Raw genomic sequence first — 24,060 nt, 5'->3', positions numbered from 1 at the left:
TGCAAATAACATTAAAGGTCTCTTCTAGCTCAAAACCAACTGGAGCTTCTCAGCCTGTAAGCCCCCGAGCTTTTCAGCAGAATACTGAATTTAAATGTTTGTATTTTTAATATTTCCTTGCGGATACAAATAACGGTGGGACACATCAAGTTGACGTGAAAAGGATCAGACTTGCTCTAAACCCATTGAGAAAATATGATAATTTTTTTCAAAAAACAAAACAAATTTTTCAAAAACTTAGAACAAGGCGCTGAATCCATTTCACTCATTGAATCTAAGTATAGATTCTTTTAAGCAACACTGCCCCCATGTGTTTAATCTAAACAATAAAAATTTGAGTGGCGTAATTTTAATCTGCTATTCTGTTCTGCCCAGACACACACACACACACATTCACACACATATAGTGCATTAAGGACAGCAGTAGAATTTTGATTGTTTGGTGTACATATACAGAGGAGGGATGGTGAAGATTTGGTTTGAAGGATGTTGAAGTTAGGAAGTGCCAGGCAGAAGTATTAGAGGAAGACCAGAGAGGAGATTTATGGATGGAGTGAAAGAGGGCATGAAGTTAGGATGCAGAGGAGAGAGTTAGATGGAGGCAGGTGATTGGCTGGGGTAACCCTTGAAGGGAGCTGCCACAAGGGAAAAGAAGATTGGTGACATCCAGGAATCCCACTGAAAACATCTTTGCCCCCCTCCCCGGATGCCAAACCAGGCCGAGCACGTGAAAACAGAGAGGACGATGAGGATCACACGTAAGAAAGTCTCTCACTGCAGAGGCGTCTGACATTTCTGAATTCATTTATTGTAAAAGTTGGGAAAAGGCAGGGCTCAAATAAATAGTTCCGGGTGGACTTGACGGCAGACAGGACGCAAAATTAGAAACAGGCTGACATTATTGCATCCTGTACGCTGTAACCTGCTGGGGGGGGGTGTCACCACAAAGGTCATTCAAGATTATGAGCTACTTGCTGGATCCTCTTTTTTTTTTGTCCTTTTTCACGTTCAATAAATTGGGAAAAGTCGAGATCGGAATGCAGTTGTGAGTGATTTAACTGCGGGAATGTTCATTTTCTCATGTGCAGAAAAATAAAAATGGCCGACAAAGAGACAATAGCATGGCAGAGCCGTCATCCCACGCGGATGTATCAGACACACAAAACAATATGATGCGTATGTTGCCCCTTGGAAGCAAACCATGATGCTAATATTGACCCTTAATGTTAAATGATAGTCATGTGACTTCAGGGGAGGGGGGGTCACATGACCTGCCTGTTGGGACTCAAACAGTGCCTTTGGACTGAGTTATATACATTATTTACATCATATATCTATATAATACCTTTCACATCATGTTCCTCATAACAACTTCAGCTCAAGCCTGTCACCAAAAATATCTATATATGCTGTTTCCCCAAGCTCCGTCAGCAGTTTGCAATACTTTTTAATATAAATATATTATCTGTACTTTACAAATTCTTTTAGGCAAGCAGATACGCAAATTTATGCTTTTCAATAGAAAAGTAAATACTGGTTTATCTTTTTTAAGGGTGGAATGAGATTGCAGAAAATAATAAGGTCAATGTAAGCAGAGTATATATGTTTTTTTCCTTTTCACAAATAGGAGCCGCGAATGGTAGCGGGTCAGGACAGTTCTCAATTGCATCAGGGGGAGCGAGTTCGGAGCGGAGCATCACCGCTGCTTCAGAAGCACCCGGTACACGGCGAAGCCAAGCACTGCGAAGACGGTGGCCCCGACGCTCGCCCTGAGCCAGAACGCGGAGCTCTTCAAGTCCGCCTGGCTCACGTGTCTGTGATGGGGGGGAGACATAAGCGGAGGGGAGAGGGGGCAGAGGTTACAAGAGTGAAGATCCGAGGACAGGTGGTTAAGATGGCGCACACCTATATGAAGGGAAAAACTGCGGATGGTGCAGAAGGGAAAAAAAACAGCTGAGACACGGATGCTGGATGAGGCAGCTAAAGGGTGGGGAAAACAGCGGGGGAATGTGACGCCACACAAAATCAAAATGGGTTCTTTCGCTGTGGACAAAACAAAATGCTGGAAGAAATGAAAACAAGAGTGGGTTTGCGCTCGGCCGTAATGACAAGAAACACAAGAAAAGTTACAGGAAGCATGACGGACTTCACAGATGTCAGATGCATATCGGCTGATAAAAGAAAGCAAACGAGACGCAGTGTATTAGGAGGGGAAAGAAGAGAGAGGAGGGGCGAATGTGATGCCGGAGATATTAAGAGGTGAGGAGGACCTTCGGAGAACCACAGCGTAGAGTTTGGCCCTGACTGTCTGCAGCAGCTCCGAGTTGAGGAGGTTCTGACACAAGCAGAAGGTGCAGCGGTTACAGGTGCACAGGCAGCGCAGCCGCGCATGGCTGAGGAGAGATCCGGAGGAGAAGACCGACACACACACACACACACACGCAGGCACACAGAGATTATTCGGCGGCACAAATCTACACACACATTTATACAGGTAGAGATGGGCATTTGAATTAAAGAACCACAGCAACATCGTAAGAATACAATTGGGCATCTTGGGTTGAGGATGCAAAAGAGAATGGATCACATTTTACGATAAAATGAACTTAAGTGAAATCCTTCCTTTTTTTTTTTTTTTTACATACAAACCAAATGCATAACTGTTGTGGACAAAGTATTAACCCGAGGTTAAGTCCTTAACAAATCTCTTGCATTGCCATTTATTTTTCCAGCAGCTGTCCCATGGACATAAAAAAAAATTAAATTAAATACATTTGGAAACATTTTAACTATACATGATGGTGTCAGTTGCAGCTGTTCATTGAAAAGCATCATACTTTCATATCTACAGCTGTCAGAGCTGATGATTTTGCAAAAATCCTCAAATCCCGATTAAAAAAAAAAAGTTTTGATCTGCTTGAATGATGTTAAAAGACGCACTCTGCATTTAAATACATCTGGCCCCTCCATGCTAAATGCTACATCGTAAAACTCTTTAATCTGAATTTCGGTGCAAATACATAAAGAGATTTGTAGATTTGTTGAATTAATTCATAATCTGGGATTTTACAGCAGCACGTTATTTACTGTCCATGGTACTAAATCTGATGTGTGTGTAAGGATCATGTAATGCACAGAGGACGGCTGGAGAAGAAAACACAGGATTCCATGTCTCAGCTCGGACCTGGGAGTTTGTGACTTCAAGCGAGGAACGCCTTCATCACGATAAACCGAGTTCCGACCCTAAAACGAGTTTCCGCTGTTCTGACAAAACAACAAAAAGTTCCTTTGATTTCCAGAAAGTGAAATGAAATTTGGAAAAAGATAATGCTGATTGCAGCACAAGCATCAAGGCCTCTTTCATGAGCAAAGAGAAGAAAGTAAAGTAAAAACAAAATATGGTACAGGACAAAAACGGCAAACAGCAAATTAAGCCCACAAATAAAGGCAGATATCAAACTAGAATCTGGTCCTTTTGACAAATATTGACTGCTGTATATAATTGTTTACACAAATGATCTACTTCATGGTAGTAATAATAATAATAATAATAATAATAACAATACTACTACTACTACTAATAATAATAATAACTATTAAAATTTTATTCAATCTTGTCTATCTATTATTTCATTATCATTTCTAATTTCAAGACCAGCTTCCAGTTTGGCATTTTCCTGCTTTAATTTGTATGAAATGCTTTTAGTCAGTTTTGATCTCTGCAATTTTTATTTTTTGTAGTTTTATTATTATAATTTTTTACATACTTTATTTACCTCTAACTGCCACTTTTACTGATTGGATGTGCTCTCAACCGAGTGGAGTTTATACGTACGGGTACATGGCCATCGTAGTCAGCCTCGTGTAGATGTCCCTGCAGGGCGCCGAGGCGGTGTCGCAGGTGAAAGACTGGGGTGGCGGCATCTTGTTCCTCCGGCAGAACTCCAGGGGGCTGCAGCCGTACAGCTGCTTGATCTCCGGCAGATCTGACTTGGCCGCGATCATCATGCACGGAGTCTTGCTGTCCATGAAGTAATCCTGGCAGGGGGAGGCGCAAGTTAGCCAGTGTGTCTCTGTTGAAGGACGGCGATTTCAAGCCAGATCCTACCTTGAAGACTTTGGCGCAGTATTGGAAGGAGTAAGGGTTGCTGACATCGTAAACCAGGCAGACGATGTCGCAGGCCAAGTCGGCATCAGACAGGTAGTCAAAGTCGGGAAAAACCTCGTGAAGCTGAGGATAGGAAATATCACCAGGCTTAGACAGAAGCAATGAGCAAACACCTTCATGACCCAAACAGATGATTCTTACACGAAAATCAAAACGCCCTCCCCTTTGCAGGATCAACATGAAAACAATGTCAGAGCGTTACAAACAGCAATATTACCTACTTCTGTGTGATTCATTGTGCATTTATTTCTACAAAGACTTTTTGCAGTCTCCATGTATGAGTATTTGTGAATGAGGGTAAATATGTGTTTGAATGTAAACACACACACACACACACACACAATTGATAGAAACAGATAGAAGGTGGGAGTGAATAAGCTTATACCTCTTCCCCCTACTTTTTGAATATGACATTATTATTATCACTTCTTTAAAAACTGTTGTTTTTTTTGTATTGTTTTTGAAATTCTCCATTTAAAATAAACAACAAGTATCCAGTCTTCCCTAGGTTGAAATTATACATTTAAAATGTTACCATTGCACTGACTCAGTTATGTAAGCTAAAAAAAAATTAAGCGCAAATAAAAAGTAAAGAGATGCAGAGATACTCACGAGGAGGTATTTCTCCTGACCGTAAACATAGGTTGTGCTGATGGCATAGTAGGATCTGTGTTCCTCCTTAATCAGTGCCTGTTGCTGAGAAAGGAAGAAAAAAGGCATATAGGAATAAGACAAAGGGGAAACACAGAGCAGCCAGGAAAAATAGATCCCACATTTTGCCACTGGTATTAAAGGTGCAGTGTTTGGACAGCGTCGCCATAAACGTGCTGTGTCGCTGCCCCAGTACCGTGATATCAAATATGAAAGTGTTAATGGTAAAGCTCAAATGAAAATTGAAGGGGAGCACGGTGCCACAACAGCGAGCGTTTCCGCTTCACGGCAAGAAAGTCTCTGGTTCAAATCCAACAGGGAGGCCTTTCTGTGTAGAGTTTGCATCCTGTCCAGTTTCTTTATTTTCATCGGAGACCCTAAATAGCCTGAATGTGTGAATGATCGTTGCGACCCTGACTGCAGGATAAGCATCATAGAAAACGCATGAATGAATTAACTTTACCACCAAGGAAGGAGGAGGAACAAAGAAACAAAGTTGCTTCAAATCTTTTTTGTGCATAAAAGGAAGTAAATGGGTTCATTTTCAATCGTTTTATTATTTCTCTTTGTCACACCTCTCTTGGCTCTTTGTGGCTTTGTGTTTTACCTGAAGGTTTCTGCCCAGGAATGCTTGGAGGAAGCCACTCTTGCCGCTGCCGGCATCCCCGAAGACATTGCAGCGGAAGACACTGCGCTGGGTTTGCTTCTTCTGCAAGTCAATCTTCTTATCTCTGGTCACTGCGACGCACACATGCACACACACACACACACACACACACACACACACACACACACACACACACACACACACACACGAGGATTAGTTGACTTCGCTGCCATACAAAACACTTATTGATTAGCAGAAACATTGGCTTTCTACTGCTGCATCAACTGTCCATATTTCATGTTATATTAGAGGAGACTGCTGATGTGATCGGCAACATGGTCATTATCTAAATAATTACATGCTTATAAAAAACCCAATTGGGCCAATATAAGATTATGAAAATGCAAGTGCGTATCAATATTTATATCTGACAAATATCTTGTGATGTTTTGATAACCTTTCATCTTAAATACACTGATGAATTTGAAAATGGAAAAATAGACTTTCCAGGGTCTTTTTTCATGTCCTTGAATACTTTCATCATTATAAAGATGAAAACTATTTTACCAGAATAGAATTTTTTTTTTTTTTCAGGAATACGTTGTAATAAAAAACACCTGGCAGCACAATTCACCTGTGATCCCAGCAGCTTGGGACTCCTGCTCGGCAATTATTGAGTAACCGAGGTAGCCAAAATACTCCAGGCAGCGTTGGACGTCGAGGTAAGTGGTTAACCTGGGTAAAAACAAGATGAGAGAAGTAAATGGAGGAAAAGCAATTTCAGAGTTTCATGGAAGACGACAAACGCACCAGCAGAGAAAAGTCAATATATCCTGAATGAATGAGTGATTGGAAGGCTGGGTGAACAAAAGTTATGCAATAAAAAGCTAATTAATTACCTAAAAATCATACATGTTTTTCTGGATTTTTGTTTTAGATTCTGTCACAATTGAAGAGTAGCTATAAAAGATTATAGACCTGGGAAGTGGAAAAGCTAAAAAATCAGTAGTGTATCAAATACTTGTTCTCTCCGCTGTATATACATATATATGGATATTTCTACACATACACAAACATATGCATATATGCATATACACATGTATAAAAATGAGTAATTGCGCATGTGAGTGAGTGAATGAATGGTTGTTTCGGGATGAATATATTTATGTCTACATACATACATATATATATATATATACATGCATACATATACACACACACATATGTATATACGTACACATACATATATACGTACACACACGCACGTGTGTGTGTGTGAGTGTGTGTGGACGAATATTCAGTGCATTGTGTGTACTGTATGTGTTGCTCTCTGTCCATTAATGGATCAGTCCATGTCCACTCACGTCCACTGCGACAGATACCCCTGGTAGGTGATCCAACCCTGGTCGTTTGTGCAAACCGTGTTGTTGACGTCAGGACCCCAGGGCATGTAGGGAAAGACCTCGAACAGGTCCTTCAACTCCTCTGGCGACAAGGCACAGTCACGGTCCTGGGGGAGAAGGAGGTTGTAGACAGGCAAACAGGAAAAGAAACTCACTGACCGTCACACGTGCAAGAGGTTTCTTTTATAACCCCTTTGCTAATTCTCCTGCCAATCCTTTCTCGGTGGCAAGAAGTTAAATGACGCCCCAGCAGGGGGTCAGCACTGGCTGTGCTTAGGGTTTGCACTATACAGCTGCTGCGCAGAGGGGTTTGAAGTAAACAAGGAAGCAGGTCAACCGGTTTCTACCTTGTCATGTTTGTCGAAGACGCTCTGCAGGAAGAGGTAGGCGTTGTGGTTGAGCTCTGTCGTGCAGTCCCCAGGAACCTTCAGTCTGACGGGTGAGATATCATGGTGTTGGATTACTTGGATGTATTTTCAACGAGCGAGATGCATGGGTTGAACAAAAGCGCAAATATGAAACATTAAAGATTGGGTTTGTGCATATATCATTGCCCTTTAGGTGGGATTTTGGGCTTTTTTCTTAACAAAAAAAGTTCATAAGCCCTGATAACTATTTTAACAACAATTTTTCAGAACCTTGAGCTCATGACTGATCATACAGAGTCTCAAAATATCAAAATAAATCTAAAAAAATACAACAAAAAAGAAATAATGAATATAAACTATATGTAATCAGCATAAACATGTGCAAAAAGTAGAAACAAGGAGCCTTCAATTATGTCTACAGCAAGATATACAGTGCTCAAAAATAAAGGGAACACAAACAACACAATGTAACTGCACTTCTTTGAAATCTAACTGTCCACTTAGGAAGCAACACTGATTGACAATCAATTTTGCATGCTGTTGTGCAAATGGAATAGAACATAGGTGGAAATTATAGGCAATTAGCTGTGACCGCATGACTTCTCAGTTGCTATGCTTTCTGGCTGATGTTTAAGTCAATTTTGAATGCTCACGGTGTGTTCACTCTAGTGTTAGCATGATATGCAGTGTACAACCCCCACAAGTGGCTCAGGTAGTGCAGCTCATCCAGGATGGCACATCAATGCGACATGAGGCAAGAAGGTTTACTGTTTTTGTCAGCATAGTGTCCAGAAGATGGAAGTACAACCAGAAGACGGGCCAGTACACCAGGAGACGTGGAGGAGGCCATTGGAGGGCAACAACCCAGCAGCAGGACCCCTACCTCTGCCTTTGTGCAAGGAGGAACAGGAGGAGCACTGCCAGAACCCTGCAAAATGACCTCCAGTAGGGCACAAATGTGCATGTGTCTGCTCAAATGGTCAGAAACAGACTCCATGAGGGTGGTATGAGGGCCCGACGTCCACAGGTGGGGGTTGTGCTTACAGCCCAACACCGTGCAGGCCTTTTGCCATGATTGGCAAATTCGGCATTGTGCTCTTCTGGCTAGAGGTTCATTGGAGATCATAAATTACCCGGCTGTATGAATGCTTGCATGTCTCTATATGATAAGTGAGTGAATGAAAGGTTTTAGGTCTCATTATGATATATGAATGATAGTGCGAAGAGTTGCATGTCTCTAAATGACATGTGAGCGAATGAATGAATGGATTGTCTCTGTCTGATGAGTAAGGGAGTTAATGAATAATATTTAAGGCGCTTCCCATCACAGTGCTGTCCAAATGTGAGGAGATAAGCGTAGGACACAAAGGAGTAGCGACACACATTCAATTAACTTATTCTGCCTATCCTGTCATGAGTGATGCAATGAGATTAGAGGCTTCTCCTGCATGTGTTTGGACTGCGGGAGGAAACCGGGGAAACCCACACGGACACCAGGGGAACATGGAGACTCAGGCTGACCAGCGCGCCACCGCTACCCTTCCATCAAGGCACGATGAGATTCAATTTAGGAAAATACTGGTTTGACATAAACACCTTTTTCAACTATAATTTCACAACAAATTGCTCATATATATGAATGGTTAGTATATGCATGTTTATGTGCGTGTGCGTGTGCGGCCTGCACTCACGGAGGGAAGAGGTAGTCCTGATTCAGCTCCAGGTCGTCGTCGTATCCGAACCTCCTGAGAACCGTCCATGTCGTTTCATGGCGACCTCGCTGGATGAACAGGGTGTGAAGGAACAGGAAGCCTGGAAAGGAACGGCCAAGTACCAAGGAACAAGACACAATACAATTAGTGTGCATGTGTGTGCGTGCGTGTGTGTGTGTGTATGTGCATGTGTGTATGTGGGTGCACTCCTACCTTTCAGAGTGAGTCCGTTGTTACATACTCCTTCACTCAGATTCTTCTTCACGACATTTTTGACATCCTCCAAAGCCTGGGGTTCCAGCGGGGTGTTGAAGCACGTCCGCTGCGTCAAAGAGTCAGAGGTTGAGCCGGGATCAAAATTTGTTATTAACCCGTGGAAATTGCTATTACCTGGAAGAAATTGAGCTCATTATCGTTGAGGATGCCGTCATTGTCCAGGTCGGACACTTTGAAGATTCGCGTCAGAGCTTTCACGCACAGTGGCTTCATCTGGAGAGCGAGAAAGTCCAAAAACACGAAGAGTGCATGGAGCAAAATATCTTAGCAACCAACAAAAAAAGTGAATTTGTTCATTTAAACTTGATGTCGAATACAATTAGAAATGGTTGTTTGTATAGGTGTGTGTGTGTGTGTGTGTGTGTGTGTGTACGTGTGCTCCTGCTTGTTTCCTCAAAGCCCTTCCACTGAAAGGGAAAGTCACAAGCCACCTGACAAGTCTAAGAACCCCTGAGCCCGTTTGACCTTGCCCTCACATCTTTTTTCTCTGGACAGTAGAGTGGACCTGTGGGGTGAAGCACTGCCTTCTGGGCGTAGTAGAAGAGCTCGGAGATGTTCTTCAGATTCTTTGCTGAACACTGCAATAAAAAGAGAAAAAAAATGACACTGTGATTACATAAGAGTGCGGTGAATAAGAAAATTAAAGCCTTACGAACCATGGTGAAAAATGCTACCTGACATGTACAAGTCAACGTACTAAAGCAGTGGTAGAATCCCTTTTAACCTGTCTGTGTGTGTCTATGTATATACACTGTGTGTGTGTGTGTGTGTGTGTGTGTGTGGGAGGGAGAGATAAGTGAGACCAGACAGAGCATTAACACACAGGATCCGTCTGAGCAACACGTCTGCTTTGATTAACGGTTGTGAACGCAGACAGGGACGGCGTCACACCGCGAGGAGCGACACCGGGAGTCGGAAGGGAGTGAACTCCACGATCAAAGCAGCAGAAGTAATCAAGGGAGATTTTATTCACTGTGGGTAAGAATTAAAGGGGGGGGGCATTCATTCATTTATTTTGCTATAACAATTATGCTGCACTTGGGGTTACCGGGTAGGCGGAGTCTATCTGTCATTGGGCGAGAGGCGGAGTTCACCCTTGACCTACTGATCACAGGGACACATTTGGAGACATGCAACCATTCACTCATTCATTCACAGGTCATATAGAGACATGCATCCATCCACACATTCCTTCTTATATCATATGGACATACACCCATTCACTCTCTTTCACGGGTCACATTGAGATGTTCAACCACTCACTCATTCATTTACACATCATAGAGACATACAATCTTTCACTCATTCATTCACATGTCATATAGAGACACGCATCCATCCGCTCATTCATTCATATACACATCATAGAGACATACAACGCTTCACTCATTCATTCATAATCATATAGACATACATCCACCCATTCATTCATTCACTCTCTAATCCAGATGCCCATTAGGTGTTTGTTGTAATTATTAAATGATGGTCTGATGACACACCATTGATCAAATATTTACTATATACAAGCTGAAGGACCTAAAACATAATTTATAAAACTTGTAAAAATCTGTTCTGTGTATTCCACTGTGTGCGCTATTTATAGAGTAAATCAAAAGTTATAGATTTCCGTCCATGTGTGACCTTTGACCTGCCGTACAACACAAGAGGCTCAGCTGTTTATTAGTTCTGCAAAACTAAAGTCTCTCACCTCAACGCAGGTCTCAATCTCACTGTACTGGTTCATGATGGGCAGGATGGTCTCCATGCTGCTGTGCTCCACCAGGTCTGACTTGTTCCCAACAAGGATGAGAGGAACCCTGGACAGACACACACACACCTAACTGAATTCTGTAGCACACTATATCATACATACTCCTCTTTCGTGGGTGGATACACACCAACACACACGCTGACATATGTATCTGTTACAGTTCCTTCATTTGAGTCAATAAATGAGTATATAAATCAAAAACACACCTGCTGTCCTTATCCGTGTTCTCGGTGATCAGGGGGATCCAGTGGCTGGTTACCTATCCAGGTGGAAATCGGGTTGCAAAAACAGGAAACGTCATGCAGTCATCCGCCAACATTGGGTTAACAAGTTTAACTAACAATCGTTCAGTCACTCATTATCTTTTCTGTAAGTAGATTCTCACAGATGCTGTAGCCTATCCCAGCTGTTGGGCAAGAGGCGGGGTATACTCTGGACTGGTCGAGTTATACTAGAGTTACTGTGTATACTAGAGTTATACTATATATAGTATAACAGAATAAAATAGAATAGAATGCCCTTTCTCGTTATTATACTGAAAGTACAGCTAGATTGGAGAGTTTCTTTCGGTGCAAACAACGAGCTATATTAATATATACAAAATGAAATCCTAGGAGACTGTGGAACAGTGGGAGTTATATTCTTAGTATAGAGGTATAGAGATATACAACCATTCACTCTATCATTCATACAACTGGGGTATTCGGGGACTCCAGTGAACCTCCTGCATGTTTTGGTCTGTGGGAGGAACCCGGAAGAAACCCATGCAGCCATGTTGGGAACATATAGACTCTGCACAGAAAGCCCCACCGCGTGGTAGTCGAGCCAGGGACCTCCTTCCGCCCAATTTGACTTTTGTGATACTGTAGAAGCTAACACAGCAGCAACTCACCTTTTCAATCGACTTCTTATTATTGACCGAGTAAACAATGCAAATCACATTCGCCTGTGAAGAGAAAAGACAGACAGCCATTAGCCCGCCCTTGAACCTGAGCAACTCTCTTCACGTACACCTGTAACGCCAGGTGATGCACCTGACCTTGGAGATCTCCTGGAACAGCTGCTCATCCGTCTGCTCCGCCTCTGTCCACAAGAGACAAATGTACAATATTAGCAGAAACATCCACACATGCTAAAGGTGCAGCCGGACTCCTGAATCACCTGAGTAGTCCACAATGTGTGTGGGAACTCTCTCAGGAGTGACATCGGCGGGTATAGTGATCTCTTCAGCTCGGTAGGGAACCTAAGATGGCGAAACGTTTACACAGACCTTCTAATACCTGCTTCTATATTAGACATCGGTGATGTTTAGAAAGTGACAGGAAGTTAAACCATTTCAAAACACGATGATAATAACAGTCATAGTGAAACGTACCACGCTCGGGAACTCCTCGCTGACCAGGGACATGATGAGTGACGTCTTCCCCACCTTGGCTGTTAGCCGGGGAGGAAGGACACACAAACACTTGCAGGTAAGTGGCGGGGGTAAATCGGTAATAACATGAAGATTGGGAAAATTATTTTATCACCGAAAAACAAATCATCATTCATTCATTCATTTTCTAGATCGCTTATTCTGCACCAGGGCGGTGCTGGAGCCTTTTGCAGCTGTCATTGGGCGAAACCTCTCACCAGCCAATCACAGGACAGCGTATGAAGACATGCAACCATTCATTCTGTCATTCATACATCATGCAGACACATAAAACTATTCACCCCCTCACTCAAACATCATACAGAAATGTGCAGGAATTCACACTGTCATTTACAAGCCAGGAAAACATAAGGGTTTCCAATCAACCTACTGCCTGCTTTATTTAGATCATGAGAGAAAATCCACACAGACACGGGAATAATATGCAAACTCCACACAGAAAGGCCCCCGGTGGGAATCGAACCGGGGACCATCTAGGGAAGCAGAAGTTCTAAACACTGCCCCATTTTAAATCAATAACTTATCATCACTGCATGAAATTCTGCTTTTCATTTTCTACATACTCTTACCAAAATGAGGTCATTTTTCTGTTAGCGAGGGACAAATAGGACACCATTGTTCACAGTTGCTTTCTAGAAGAATTTTAGTGCTGTGCCTTGGGATTTAAAGGTCACGAACCATAATAGCTTCCCCTTCTTTTTGAAAAGTTGGGTCATTGTGTTGCGGTTGTGTTTTATTTGTCATACACAAACACACACACACACACATTCTTTTATTTCTTACTTTCTGAGTCAGCCAGGACAGCCGCACATTTGACATGGATCCAAATCTCGCGAGAGGAGGAACTCGTGGCGCAACACACGCCTACATTTTACTCACAATAACAATATCACAGTGTTTCTGCAGTAACCGACAGGGGAGAAAGTCAATGAGCTCGAACACACATACACACACACACGAACAAGCACACACACACACACACACAGACAGACACACATTTAACCTTTAACCTTCTCAACCAGAAGCTTGAACATCCAGGACAGGCTAAGTCACAGTTCAACAGCACTGAGTTAGTTACTAATAATAGAGCATAGAGTAACGACACGTGTGATGAAATCAGTGCCCACACACACACACACACACACACACACACACACACACACACACACACACACACACACACACACACATCATGTTGATACGTGGATCTTGATGCCAGCATCACATGGCCAGTTGGTAGCATCACAGCAACGTGAAGTCAAGATTGCAAGTCAAAGGTCATTTAAACAAAATGAAAATAAATGCTTCACTTACGCTCCCCTACTAATAATATCCTCACGTCCTTGCGCATCGTCTCCAACGTCGAGGTCCAGCACGAAGAAGCGGAGCATCAGACACATTTAGGCTCCTTTCCGGGTGAAGGATGCAGCCGGGTCCGCACGGCCTGCCTCGCTAGCTAACAGCCCGCTCGCATCTCAGCGCCGGGTCGGAGTACGCGGGGGGAGACTGACGTGGACCGTCGGATATCCTGTATAAGAAGCGATTGCTGTGCGTATTCTACCTGCCAGGAGGAATTTCGTCGAGCGTCGCTAGGACTCCTGTGTCCACTCAGCTAATCCCTTCATTGAAACAACACGGTTAGCAGTATTAGCAAGAGCAGCGAGCGTGCGCTCCAGCACGCCCCTCCGATTCAGCTGACTGGCGGGTTAGCAAAGATGCTATATACAAAGAAGATTCGTGTCACTAGCAAAAAAAAAAAAAAATTACAGTCATTTTTGCCAGACAAATAAATCCACAAACCAGTCGGGCGAGCAAATGTGATCATTAGCAATCATAATACGTCGAAAAAATATCCCAAAAAATTTGAACTAAAATTCTAAAGTCGAAAATGTTATTTTTCGACTCGGTTGCACCTCCAATTTCAATTACATTTCTGGTCCTAAGATATCTCCTAGTAGTGAGATATCTTAATGTTTTTCTCTCTTTAGTGGTCCTGTCAAACTGCAGGTAACTTCACTGGCACGTAAAGTTTCGTAATTTCAGCAAAAAAATATTATCTGATATACTTTTAAAGTGTATTACTGATAGGTTCTCATGTATAGATAGGCTACAGATAATCGAAAATTGAATTCTTAACAAATCCTCTTCTTGATCGATGTGCTTTTTGTTAGGTAAACCTAAATAGACAAATAAATACAGAAATAAATGCATATTTTTAATTGAATGTTTATTTTAAAAACACACTTTTCCAGGTTGCTAATGCGGCTAAGACCATTACACAAACCTGCTGATAATAAGGAGGCATATACTCATAAATAATACAGCATGTATAAAACTGGTATTGTGGGGGAAAGTCGATATTTATTCAAAACATTGAGGTTCTTTACAGGTACAAAGAAATGAACATTGCAAATGAAGGTGTGTGAACAGAATAGGATGTGCAAACTGTGCATAACAGAAAATACATATTTTTTATATCTTCATGTCTTTCCTACCTGAGGCTATCAGACTTTTTAATTCCTCTTCTTTCAGCTGCAGGGAATCTTCTAATCTTTGCACTTGAAACCTTAAAACACTTTATAGCCTTGACTTTGACACTTTATAGTTTCATTTGTATTTCTTATTCTCCCGCCTTTTTTACTGTTTATACAATTTCCTACTATTATTTATTATTGTTATGTTTTACTTGAAACTCTGGCACAACAATTTCCTTTGGGATAAATAAAGTTGTTCTTATTCTTATTCTTATTCTTATTATATTAAGATGTTATCGAAAATGCAGCCGCGGGGTGGCACGGGCCACTGTCTCCCTTAGTCAGTCCTAAGCTCGGATAAATGCAGAAGGTTGCATCAGGAAGGGCATCCAGCGTAAAACTTTTGCCAAAACCAAATATGCATATCATACTGGATCGGTCGAGGTCCGGGTTAACGGCGACCGCCATTAGTACCGATGACCTACAGGGTACCAGTGGAAATTCGGCCACTGTGGGTCAAAGAAGGAGGAGGAAGGCGTGTTCAGAAGCAGAGAGAGAAGAGGAAAGGTAGGCTCCTGGGACTGAGAGTAGGAACAACTGAATATCGGTACTATGACAGGAAAAGGTAGAGTTGGTCGACATGATGCAGAGAAGAAAGGTGGCTATACTATGTGTCCAGGAGACCAGGTGGAAAGGGAGTGAGGCAGGAAGCTTTAAGTTATACTATCATGGTACTGACAGGAAGGGAAATGGAGTAGGAGTTATCTTAAAGGAGGAGTTTAGGGATGTTCTGGAGGTGAAAAGAATGCCAGATAGAGTTATGAGTCTGAAACCGGAAATTGAAGATGTGATGCTCAATGTTGTTAGTGGCTATGCCCCGCAGGTGGGATGTGAGTTTGAGGAGAAGGAGAAGTTCTGGAATGAGCTAGATGAAGTGATGCAGAATATACCCAGAGATAAGAGGGTGGTAACTGGTGCAGACTTCAATGGGCATGTGGGTGCAGGCAATAGAGGGGATGATGAAGTGATGGACAGATTTGGTGTACAGCATAGGAACACAGAGAGACAGATCATAATAGACTTAGCAAGGTTGGAAATGGCTGTAGTGAACACTTTTTTCCAGAAAAGACAGGAACATAGAGTAACTTATAAGAGCGGAGGACGGAGCATGCAGGTAGACTACATCTTGTATAGACGAGGTAACCTGACAGAGATTAGTGACTACAAAGTTGGCGAGTGTAGCCAGAGAGCATAGAATGGTGGTTTGTAGGATGACTCTGGTGACAAGGAAGATCAAGAGGACACAGGCAGCACTGAGGACAAAGTGGTGGAAGCTGAAGAGGGAGGAGTATTGTATGGGTTTCAGGGAGAGCTTCCAGATGACTGGACAACTACAGCTAATGCTATCAGAGATAGGTGGGAGAGTGCTTGATGTGTCATCTGGAAGGAAAGTAGATAAGGAGACATGTTAGTGGAATGAGGAAGTGCAGGAGTATATACGGAAAAAGCGGTCAGCAAAGAAGTGGGACATTGAAAGGACTGAAGAGAGCAGACAGGAGTACAGGGATGTACAACATAGGGTAAAGATAGAGGTAGAAAAGTCAAAACAAAGGGTGTATGATGACTTGTATGCTCAGTTGGACAGTAAGGCGGGAGAGACTGATCTATACAGGTGGTGAAACAGAGAGATAGAAATGGAAAGGATGTACAGCAGGTCCGAGTGATTGAGGATAGACAGGGAAATGTATAGACAGATGCTAGAAGAGTGATGGGAAGATGGAGAGAGCACTTTGAATAGGTGATGAATGAGGAAAATGAAAGAGGCAAGGGGTGAAGAGGGGACTATTATAGACCACAAAATCGCAGAGATTAGTGAAAGTGACCCGAGGAAGGTAGTGAATAGGATGAAGAGAGGAAAGGCAGTTGGTCCTGATGATATACTTGTGGAGGTGCGTCTAAGAGAGGCAGCAATAGAGTTTCTGACTCGATTATTCAACAGGATCTTAGAGAGTGAGAAGATGCCTGACGAATGGAGACAAAGTGAGATGGTTCCCATTTTTAAGAATGAGGGGGATGTGCAGAATTGTGGCAACTTTAGAGGGATAAAGTTGATGAGCCATACAATTAAGTTATGGGAAAGAGTAGTCGAAACTAGACTGAGAGCAGAAGTTAGCATTTGTGACCAGCAGTATGGCTTCATGCCTTGAAAGTACTACAGATGCAGTATTTGCTTTGAGAATGCTAATAGAGAAGTACAGAGAAGGCCAGAGGGAGCTGCACGTGTTTCTGTAGACCTAGAAAAAGCATATGACAGGATGCCAAGAGAGGAACTCTGGTATTGTATGAGGAAATCTGGAGTGGCAGAGAAATATGTTAGACTGGTGCAGGACATGTTTGCAAGCTGTGAGACAGTGGTGCGGTGTGCTGTAGGGGTAACAGAGAAGTTCAAGTTGGAGGTGGGACTCCATCAGGGATCAGCTCTGAGCCCCCTCTTGTTCGCAATGGTTATGGACAGGCTGACAGATGAGGTTAGACAGGAATCTCCATGGACCATGATGTTTGCAGCTGACATTGTGATCTGTAGTGAGAGCAGGGAACAGGTTGGGGAAAATCTCAAGAGGTGGAGATATCCGCTTGAAAGGAGAGGAACGGAGGTTAGTCACAGCAAGACAGAATATATGTGTGTGAATGAGAAGAACTCTGGTGGAACGGTGAGGGTTCAGGAAGTGGGATCAAGACAGAGAAATTTCAGGAAATTTCAGGAAAAGAGGTGAAGAGAGGGGTTCAAGCAGGTTGGAATGGGTGGAGAATCAGTATCAGGAAAGGTGTACAAGACAATGGTGAGACCAGCAATGCTGTGTGGCCTAGAAACAGTAACAATGACGAAAAGACAGGAGGCAGAGCGAGAGGTTGCAGAGATGAAGATGCTGAGGTTCTCTTTGGGAATGACCAGGATGGATCAGGAATGAGTCTATCAGAGGAACAACACACGTTAGATGTTTTGGAGAGAAGGTCAGTGAAGCCAAACTAAGGTGGTTGTGTCATGTACAGAGGAGGGATAGTGAACATACTGGTAGATGGATGCTGGAATTGGAACTGCCAGGCGGGAGGTCTAGAGGAAGACCAAAGAGAAGACTTATGAACGTAATGAGAGAATGATATGAAGTTAGTTGGTGTGAGAGAGGAAGATACAGAGAATAGGGTTAGATGGAGAAGCTTGATTTTTGACCACTGAAGGGAAAAACCAAAAGGAGAAGAAAGAGGAAATAATAGAGATGTTGTCAAAGAGAATTGGGATTGTGTTTTTCACAATTCTGAGCAATGGTAATGTAACATTTATTTCTGAATATGCTCAGCATTATAATAGTGTTTGTGCGTGTGTGTGTGAGTGGATGCATCGAAAACAATCCAGATGTTGTCTCCCAATTTTGATTTTCAAAGTAAAAGATAAGTTTGTTCAATACTGATATGTCTTTATTGATGTTAACGATTTGGTGTCTTCTTGACAAAGGCATTACTACAAGGTTGTATGAAGGTAAAGACCTGCTTCTGGTTCTCATTATTGTGTTCAGTCCATGGGGGTAGAAAACAAACAAACAAACAAACAAACAAACAAACAGGCTTTATCAGCTTTGGAAGTTGTGTAAACCTTTAAATAATGCTGCTCCAGTTATTTTCCCCTTCTTAAATTGGCTTCATCTGACGAAAAAAAAAGGCCAGAAAAGGAAAAAAAAACATAAACCAAGATCAGTGAATCAGTCACAGTGACATGCAAATTTATTATCATTTAGTTTTGACTGTTCTTATAATCAGCTTCTTACTCGTATAGTCCTCCGCAGTCATAGGTTGAGAGATGACCTTCCTTAGCGCCTCCATCCACTCCTTCTGCTCCTGCTGTTGCTCACACATGAACAAAAACTTCCTCTCCGGGGTCTCTAGTGCAATACCGCAGTGCCAGCGGCCTCCCCTGCAGCTGCGGCTGCTGCTTTCTGAAACAGAGTAGTTGTGGCCCTCCGTGCCGATGAAGACGGCTCCCAGCTCTGTGGCGTCCTGAGGACCACAATGAAAAAACAGCTGCAAACATTTATACATATACACATATACACACACACACACACACACACATATATATGTATGTATCTAGAGTATATGTATGCATGTATACATGTGTGTATACATACATATACATGCCTGTGTGTGTACGTGAATACATATATATGTATATATATATATATATGTGTGTGTGTGTGTGTGTGTGTGTGTGTGTGTATATATATACTGTATATACACATACACATACAAATAAATGTATGGGAATACATATACATGTATCTATGCATATGTGTATATAAATACTATATGGCCAAAAGTATTTGCTCACCTGCCTTGACCTGCCTATGAACGTAACAGAGATCCCATTCCTAATCAATAGAGTTCAATACGATGTCGGTCCACCCTTTGCTGCTGTAACAGCTCCAACTCTTCTGGGCAGGCTGCCCACAAAGTTCAGGAGTGTGTTTATGGGAATATTTGAGCATTCTTCCAGAAGCTCATTTGTGAGGTCACACACTGATGTTGGACGGAAAGGGCTGCCTCTGAGTCTCTGCTCTAATTCATCCCGAAGGTGTTCTATCGGGTTGAGGTCAGGACTCTGTGCAGTCCAGTCAAGTTCATCCACACCACACTCAGTCATCCATGTCTTCATGGACCTTGCTTTGTGCACTGGTGCACAGTCATGTTGGAAAAGGAAGGGGCCAGCTCCAAACTGGTCCCACAAAGTTGGGAGCATGGAACTGTCCAAAATGTCTCGGTATGCTGACAATTTCAGAGTTTGTCCTTTAGATTGCCAGAAGGAGAAGCGCGATTCGTCACTCCAGAGAACATGCTCTACATGCGCTGCTCTAGAATCCAGCGGCGGCGTGCTTTACGCCACTGCATCCCATGCTTTGCATTGCACTTTGTGATGTTTGGCTTGGATGCAGTGCGTGGCCATGGAAACCCATTATATGAAGCTCTCTGCGTGCTGTTCTTGAGCTTATCTGAAGGCCACAAGAAGTTTGGAGGTCTATAGCAACTGACTCTCCAGACAGTTCACAACCTCTTCGCACTATGCGCCTCAGCATCTGCTGACCCTGCTTGGTCAGTTTATGTGGCCTTACACTTCTGGGCTGAGTTGCTGTCATTCGCAAACACTTCAGTTGACTGTGGAATATTTAGTAGTGAGGAAATTTCACGACAGGATGCAGAGGTGGCATCCTATTACAGCTCCATGAAGGAATTCCCTGAGCTCCTGAGAGTGACCCATTTGTTCACAAATGTTTGTAAAAACAGTCTACATGACTAGGTGCTTGATTCTATACACCTGTGGCCATGGAAGGGATTGGAACACCTGATTCCGATTATTTGGATGGGTGAGCAAATACTTTTGGCCTTTTAGTGTGTGTGTGTGTGTGTGTGTGTGTGTGTATTGTATATACAAATTAGCTTTATCTTCCATCAATGTTTTTCAAAGTGTTTTGTTGTACTGTCATGTGTAGTCTTGAATTTTTAAAATGTTACCCTCTACACCAAAATTCACCAATTCTAGAACATTATACATATATATGTATAATGTGTGTATATGTTATACATACACACACACACACACATATATATACATATACTGTACAAACGCACACACACACATACATACATACATACTTACATACTTACATAATATATATATATATATGTATATTTCATATATATGTGATCATTCATTACCAGTGGAGATTTGAAATATAGTAGCTTCCTGTTTGCCGAGCACAGTGTGAACCACCTCTTCTTGAATGGCTCTCGTTGCTGAAATTGCACAACCAAGACACAAGCATAGGAAAGAATGGATGCAGAAGCAGCGGCAGTGGAAGAAAGGAAAGTTTCATGAAAGAATAGGAGGAAATAAAATCCACTTTTATAATGGGATTAGATAGTTACCGCACCGTTGGGCCCGTTTTCTCCATATATCCCTCCTTCAAGCAATGCCTTGTTATCTGCGGTATGAGCTGTTCCGAGGGACACCGTTGAAAACAGTCATCCACTGAATGATAAACTGTGACATTCAAAACATTTGGGGAAACATTGTCTCACCTCACACTCATGGAGGGTGGGGTGTTTCCTCTGGAGGTATTCCAAGCGTGTTGCCCGAATAGCATTGAAAAGGGATACGATGACCTGCCGTGGGTAAGTATTTATCATTATTATTTATTAATCTTTTTTTTATACTTTTGTTGATGTCTTTATGTTTTTATTCTGTATTTGTTAATTCATTCATGCATGTATTCATTTTTATTTACGCATGTATAATTTATGTATTCATTTATGAATTAATTTATTCATTTACGGATGTAGTTATTCATCTATTTAAAAAATTCTTTATTTCTAAATGTAAATATTTATTCACTATTTTTTTCTAATTCATTAATTCATTGAGCCATTCATCAATTTATGTATTTATTTATTCAGTTATGAGTATATTTACTCATTTACACATTTATTAATTTATATATTCTATCAATCTATCAATCTATCTTGCTATTTATTTTTGCTGAATGAATATTCAAAAGAAACAGTGCCTTCAAAGATGATTCCAACCTGTGCTCTCTCACCTGTCCATTCTCGTGGTAAACAAACAGGTTCCTGGTGTGTTCATCATGCACATAGGAGATCTGCAAGCCGTGAGCATGGCCAATCTTCTCCGGCTGAAAAATCGCGTTCAGCTCCATCATGCTGATAACTGCTTTGGGAGCCTTGGACTTGGGGTTAAACACCAAAGTTAAGGAGAAACTTTAAAAAAATAAACAAATTGCATGCATACTCACAAAATATTTCTCAATGCTTCAAAAGAAACCAGAGAATACCCACATCCTCTTTGAGGAAGTAACTGAGGGTGAAGTCTTTCCGTGACAGCTGGAAAATCCTCTTCAAAAACTGTTTGTTATCTTTGCCCTTTTTCCATAGTGTTGACTGAAAAAAATCTGTTTTGATAACAGCAAAAAAAAAAAAAAAAAAAGTCACATGAATGAACCTGCACTTGAGCAGTTTGAAGAACTTAGCTACCTGAATAATACGCTTCCTGAGAGCAGTGTTTTTCTCCCGTGAACTCCCTGCGTTCATACTTTGCACGGATCCATTGCTCCTTTAGGACGCTGAAAGATGATACAAATAAATACAAGTCAGTGCAAACTTCTCACTCATGGACAAAATCCATTATTTTCATCAGTGGGCTCTGTTTCACATCTTTTGAATAATTACAAGGGACAAATTAGGCAAAGGGACATGGTCTTCATCAAGACTGGTTAAAGCGACCCCATTGCCCAAACAGTAGCATATCAATATCTGCCGACATTTTTAATATAAGAAATATTGTTTATAAGTTTGGAGAACACTTAGATGGTCTGTCTGGACTTTCGGAAAACTCATTTGCATTGATTTCCTCACGCAACAGTTCCACTTCTGATAAGGTTTTCCTTACACATTATTATGTTGTGTCGAAATCTTTGGGATTTTGAAAATAACTCCTATCATAATTTGGATAACTTTGGTAAATATGTTTACCGAAGCCTTTCCCTTGTCACTCACTATTAGACTATTTCTGCGTGTTCAGTGACTCATAACACATAACATATTGGGTCACTCTGGTTCAATAGTTATTCCTTTTCTACCCTAATCCTTAATCTGAAGAACTTGGATAATATCCCCACCTGTCACGCGGAAGACCAAATTTCGATTCCCCAACGGTAAGAAAAACACGAGCATTTCACAATTTCAAAGGAAGCTAAGAATTTGCTGCATTGTTGAATTGCTAAGATTGTATGAATAGAAAGCGAATGTGCATGAAAGTAACTCACGTGCAGTCGTTCTGCCGGGGTCGGTAGAAGAAGGCCGGGACGCACTTTTCATAAATGGCTTTAGCCGCAGAATTACCCCTCTGCTGCATGGCCTAGACATGATGGATTGTGTAAGATGGAAAATATTTACAACTCAGTTCACTGCTTTTGCTCACTTTGCAAGAGGAACAAAAAAAAAAAAAACATATACTATACAATGTCTGTGGAAGTTCTCAGTCATCCGGGTCATGGGGAATTCTTGTCAAAATCCCGACAAGAAGATTTTGACAAGAATATCGTATGTGATATTATTCAAACCCTGATTTTTTGGATTCCACCTTGTGATTGATTAATGTTGAATTAAAACAAAGTATATATGGGACGGTACCTCAACGAGGGAGTCCTCCCAGAGATCCAGACGTATGGATTTGACCTTGCTGATCGTGGGCAAATTGCGATGCATCCCGGAGCAGTGCAGACATACAAAGATACCCAGGGTGTAGGAAGCCCAGTCAGGCTCTGGAAGAGTGTGTTATCACAATATTCACTTTGTCCCAGTCGGAACTAAGCTCTGCTGCAGATCAGCAATGTGCCACAATGCGGTAGCAAGACAAAGGATTATAATATACAATTAGATACAAATAGCAGTGTTTAATGTCAAGGACAAAACAATGAAATACAGAAACTTGCTGAAAGTTTTGTTCGTCTTAAAACACCGAAACACTCACACACACAAGCCTATATTTTTGTAAGTGATAGTGTCAGTGTTGCAGAAGTAGGAAGAACAGTGAAGTAATTTCATAAACACAAGCCTGCCACTTCCCCATTTGTGAAAGTGAAGGCTGGCTGGAAATTGTGAATTTGGGGGGATTATTCAGTAAACGAACAATATAATATAAAATAATATAACGTGCATGGTGTAACATTGTGATACAACAGTATGTGGAGATATCAGCGGGAATTAAGCCAGGCTAATGTCCTTAAAAAGAAACGTGAAATGAATGGGATAATTTGATAATATTTGTTCACTCACCTGGAGCACCGCAATCAGCACAAGCGTTGTTACAAGGCTGTCGCACCAGTTCAAGCAGGAGTTTGTTATTTCTTGCCAGGTTGGCCATAGGTGAGGGTGGTATCCTTTCTGTCAGACTCATTCATACTTTGTATTACAACAGTGCACCTCGGCTCTGTGGCAGGTGAAAAATATCATTTCTCCTCACCGCCCAGTGCACTGCTGTGGCTCAGCATTTCCTCTTAACGACACAGCTTCATGACGTTGATTGTTCTGGACACAAATGCAGGGATCCAGAAATAACAGAGAAAGGAAGTG

General features: G+C 41.9%; 2 protein-coding genes across 3 annotated transcripts; both read right to left on the bottom strand.

Annotated features, from left to right (window-relative positions):
• Positions 1 to 1,558: 1,558 nt before the first annotated feature.
• rhot1b (ras homolog family member T1) lies at positions 1,559 to 14,025 on the bottom strand. Of its 2 annotated transcripts, XM_086157127.1 has the most exons (20): positions 13,706 to 14,025; positions 12,332 to 12,390; positions 12,118 to 12,199; positions 11,996 to 12,039; positions 11,849 to 11,902; positions 11,163 to 11,215; positions 10,894 to 11,002; positions 9,662 to 9,763; positions 9,300 to 9,398; positions 9,123 to 9,231; positions 8,889 to 9,009; positions 7,177 to 7,261; positions 6,791 to 6,936; positions 6,061 to 6,161; positions 5,427 to 5,557; positions 4,781 to 4,864; positions 4,109 to 4,231; positions 3,836 to 4,038; positions 2,271 to 2,393; positions 1,559 to 1,814 (listed from the first exon to the last, which is right to left on the bottom strand). In XM_086157127.1, the coding sequence occupies exons 1-20, from the start codon at positions 13,740 to 13,742 to the stop codon at positions 1,697 to 1,699; spliced, it is 1,983 nt and encodes a 660-aa protein (XP_086013253.1). In that variant the 5' UTR covers positions 13,743 to 14,025; the 3' UTR covers positions 1,559 to 1,696. The 2 variants fall into 2 exon arrangements, with proteins under 2 accessions (XP_086013253.1, XP_086013254.1); XM_086157128.1 differs by lacking the exon at positions 2,271 to 2,393.
• A 707-nt stretch (positions 14,026 to 14,732) lies between these two features.
• Positions 14,733 to 24,015, bottom strand: LOC147228836 (arf-GAP with dual PH domain-containing protein 2-like). The gene is made up of 11 exons (XM_086157125.1): positions 23,764 to 24,015; positions 23,119 to 23,249; positions 22,752 to 22,843; positions 21,961 to 22,049; positions 21,766 to 21,878; positions 21,510 to 21,656; positions 20,992 to 21,075; positions 20,844 to 20,906; positions 20,629 to 20,706; positions 18,687 to 18,915; positions 14,733 to 18,564 (listed from the first exon to the last, which is right to left on the bottom strand). The coding sequence occupies exons 1-11, from the start codon at positions 23,882 to 23,884 to the stop codon at positions 18,536 to 18,538; spliced, it is 1,176 nt and encodes a 391-aa protein (XP_086013251.1). The 5' UTR covers positions 23,885 to 24,015; the 3' UTR covers positions 14,733 to 18,535.
• Positions 24,016 to 24,060: the final 45 nt, after the last annotated feature.

Source organism: Fistularia commersonii, chromosome 12 (genome assembly GCF_037954325.1).
Source record: "Fistularia commersonii isolate RoL2024-O1a breed Wild chromosome 12, RoL_Fcom_v1.0, whole genome shotgun sequence".
In the NCBI taxonomy this organism is placed as follows: Eukaryota; Metazoa; Chordata; class Actinopteri; order Syngnathiformes; family Fistulariidae; genus Fistularia; species Fistularia commersonii.
This window is presented reverse-complemented; position numbering and strand designations above follow the sequence as displayed.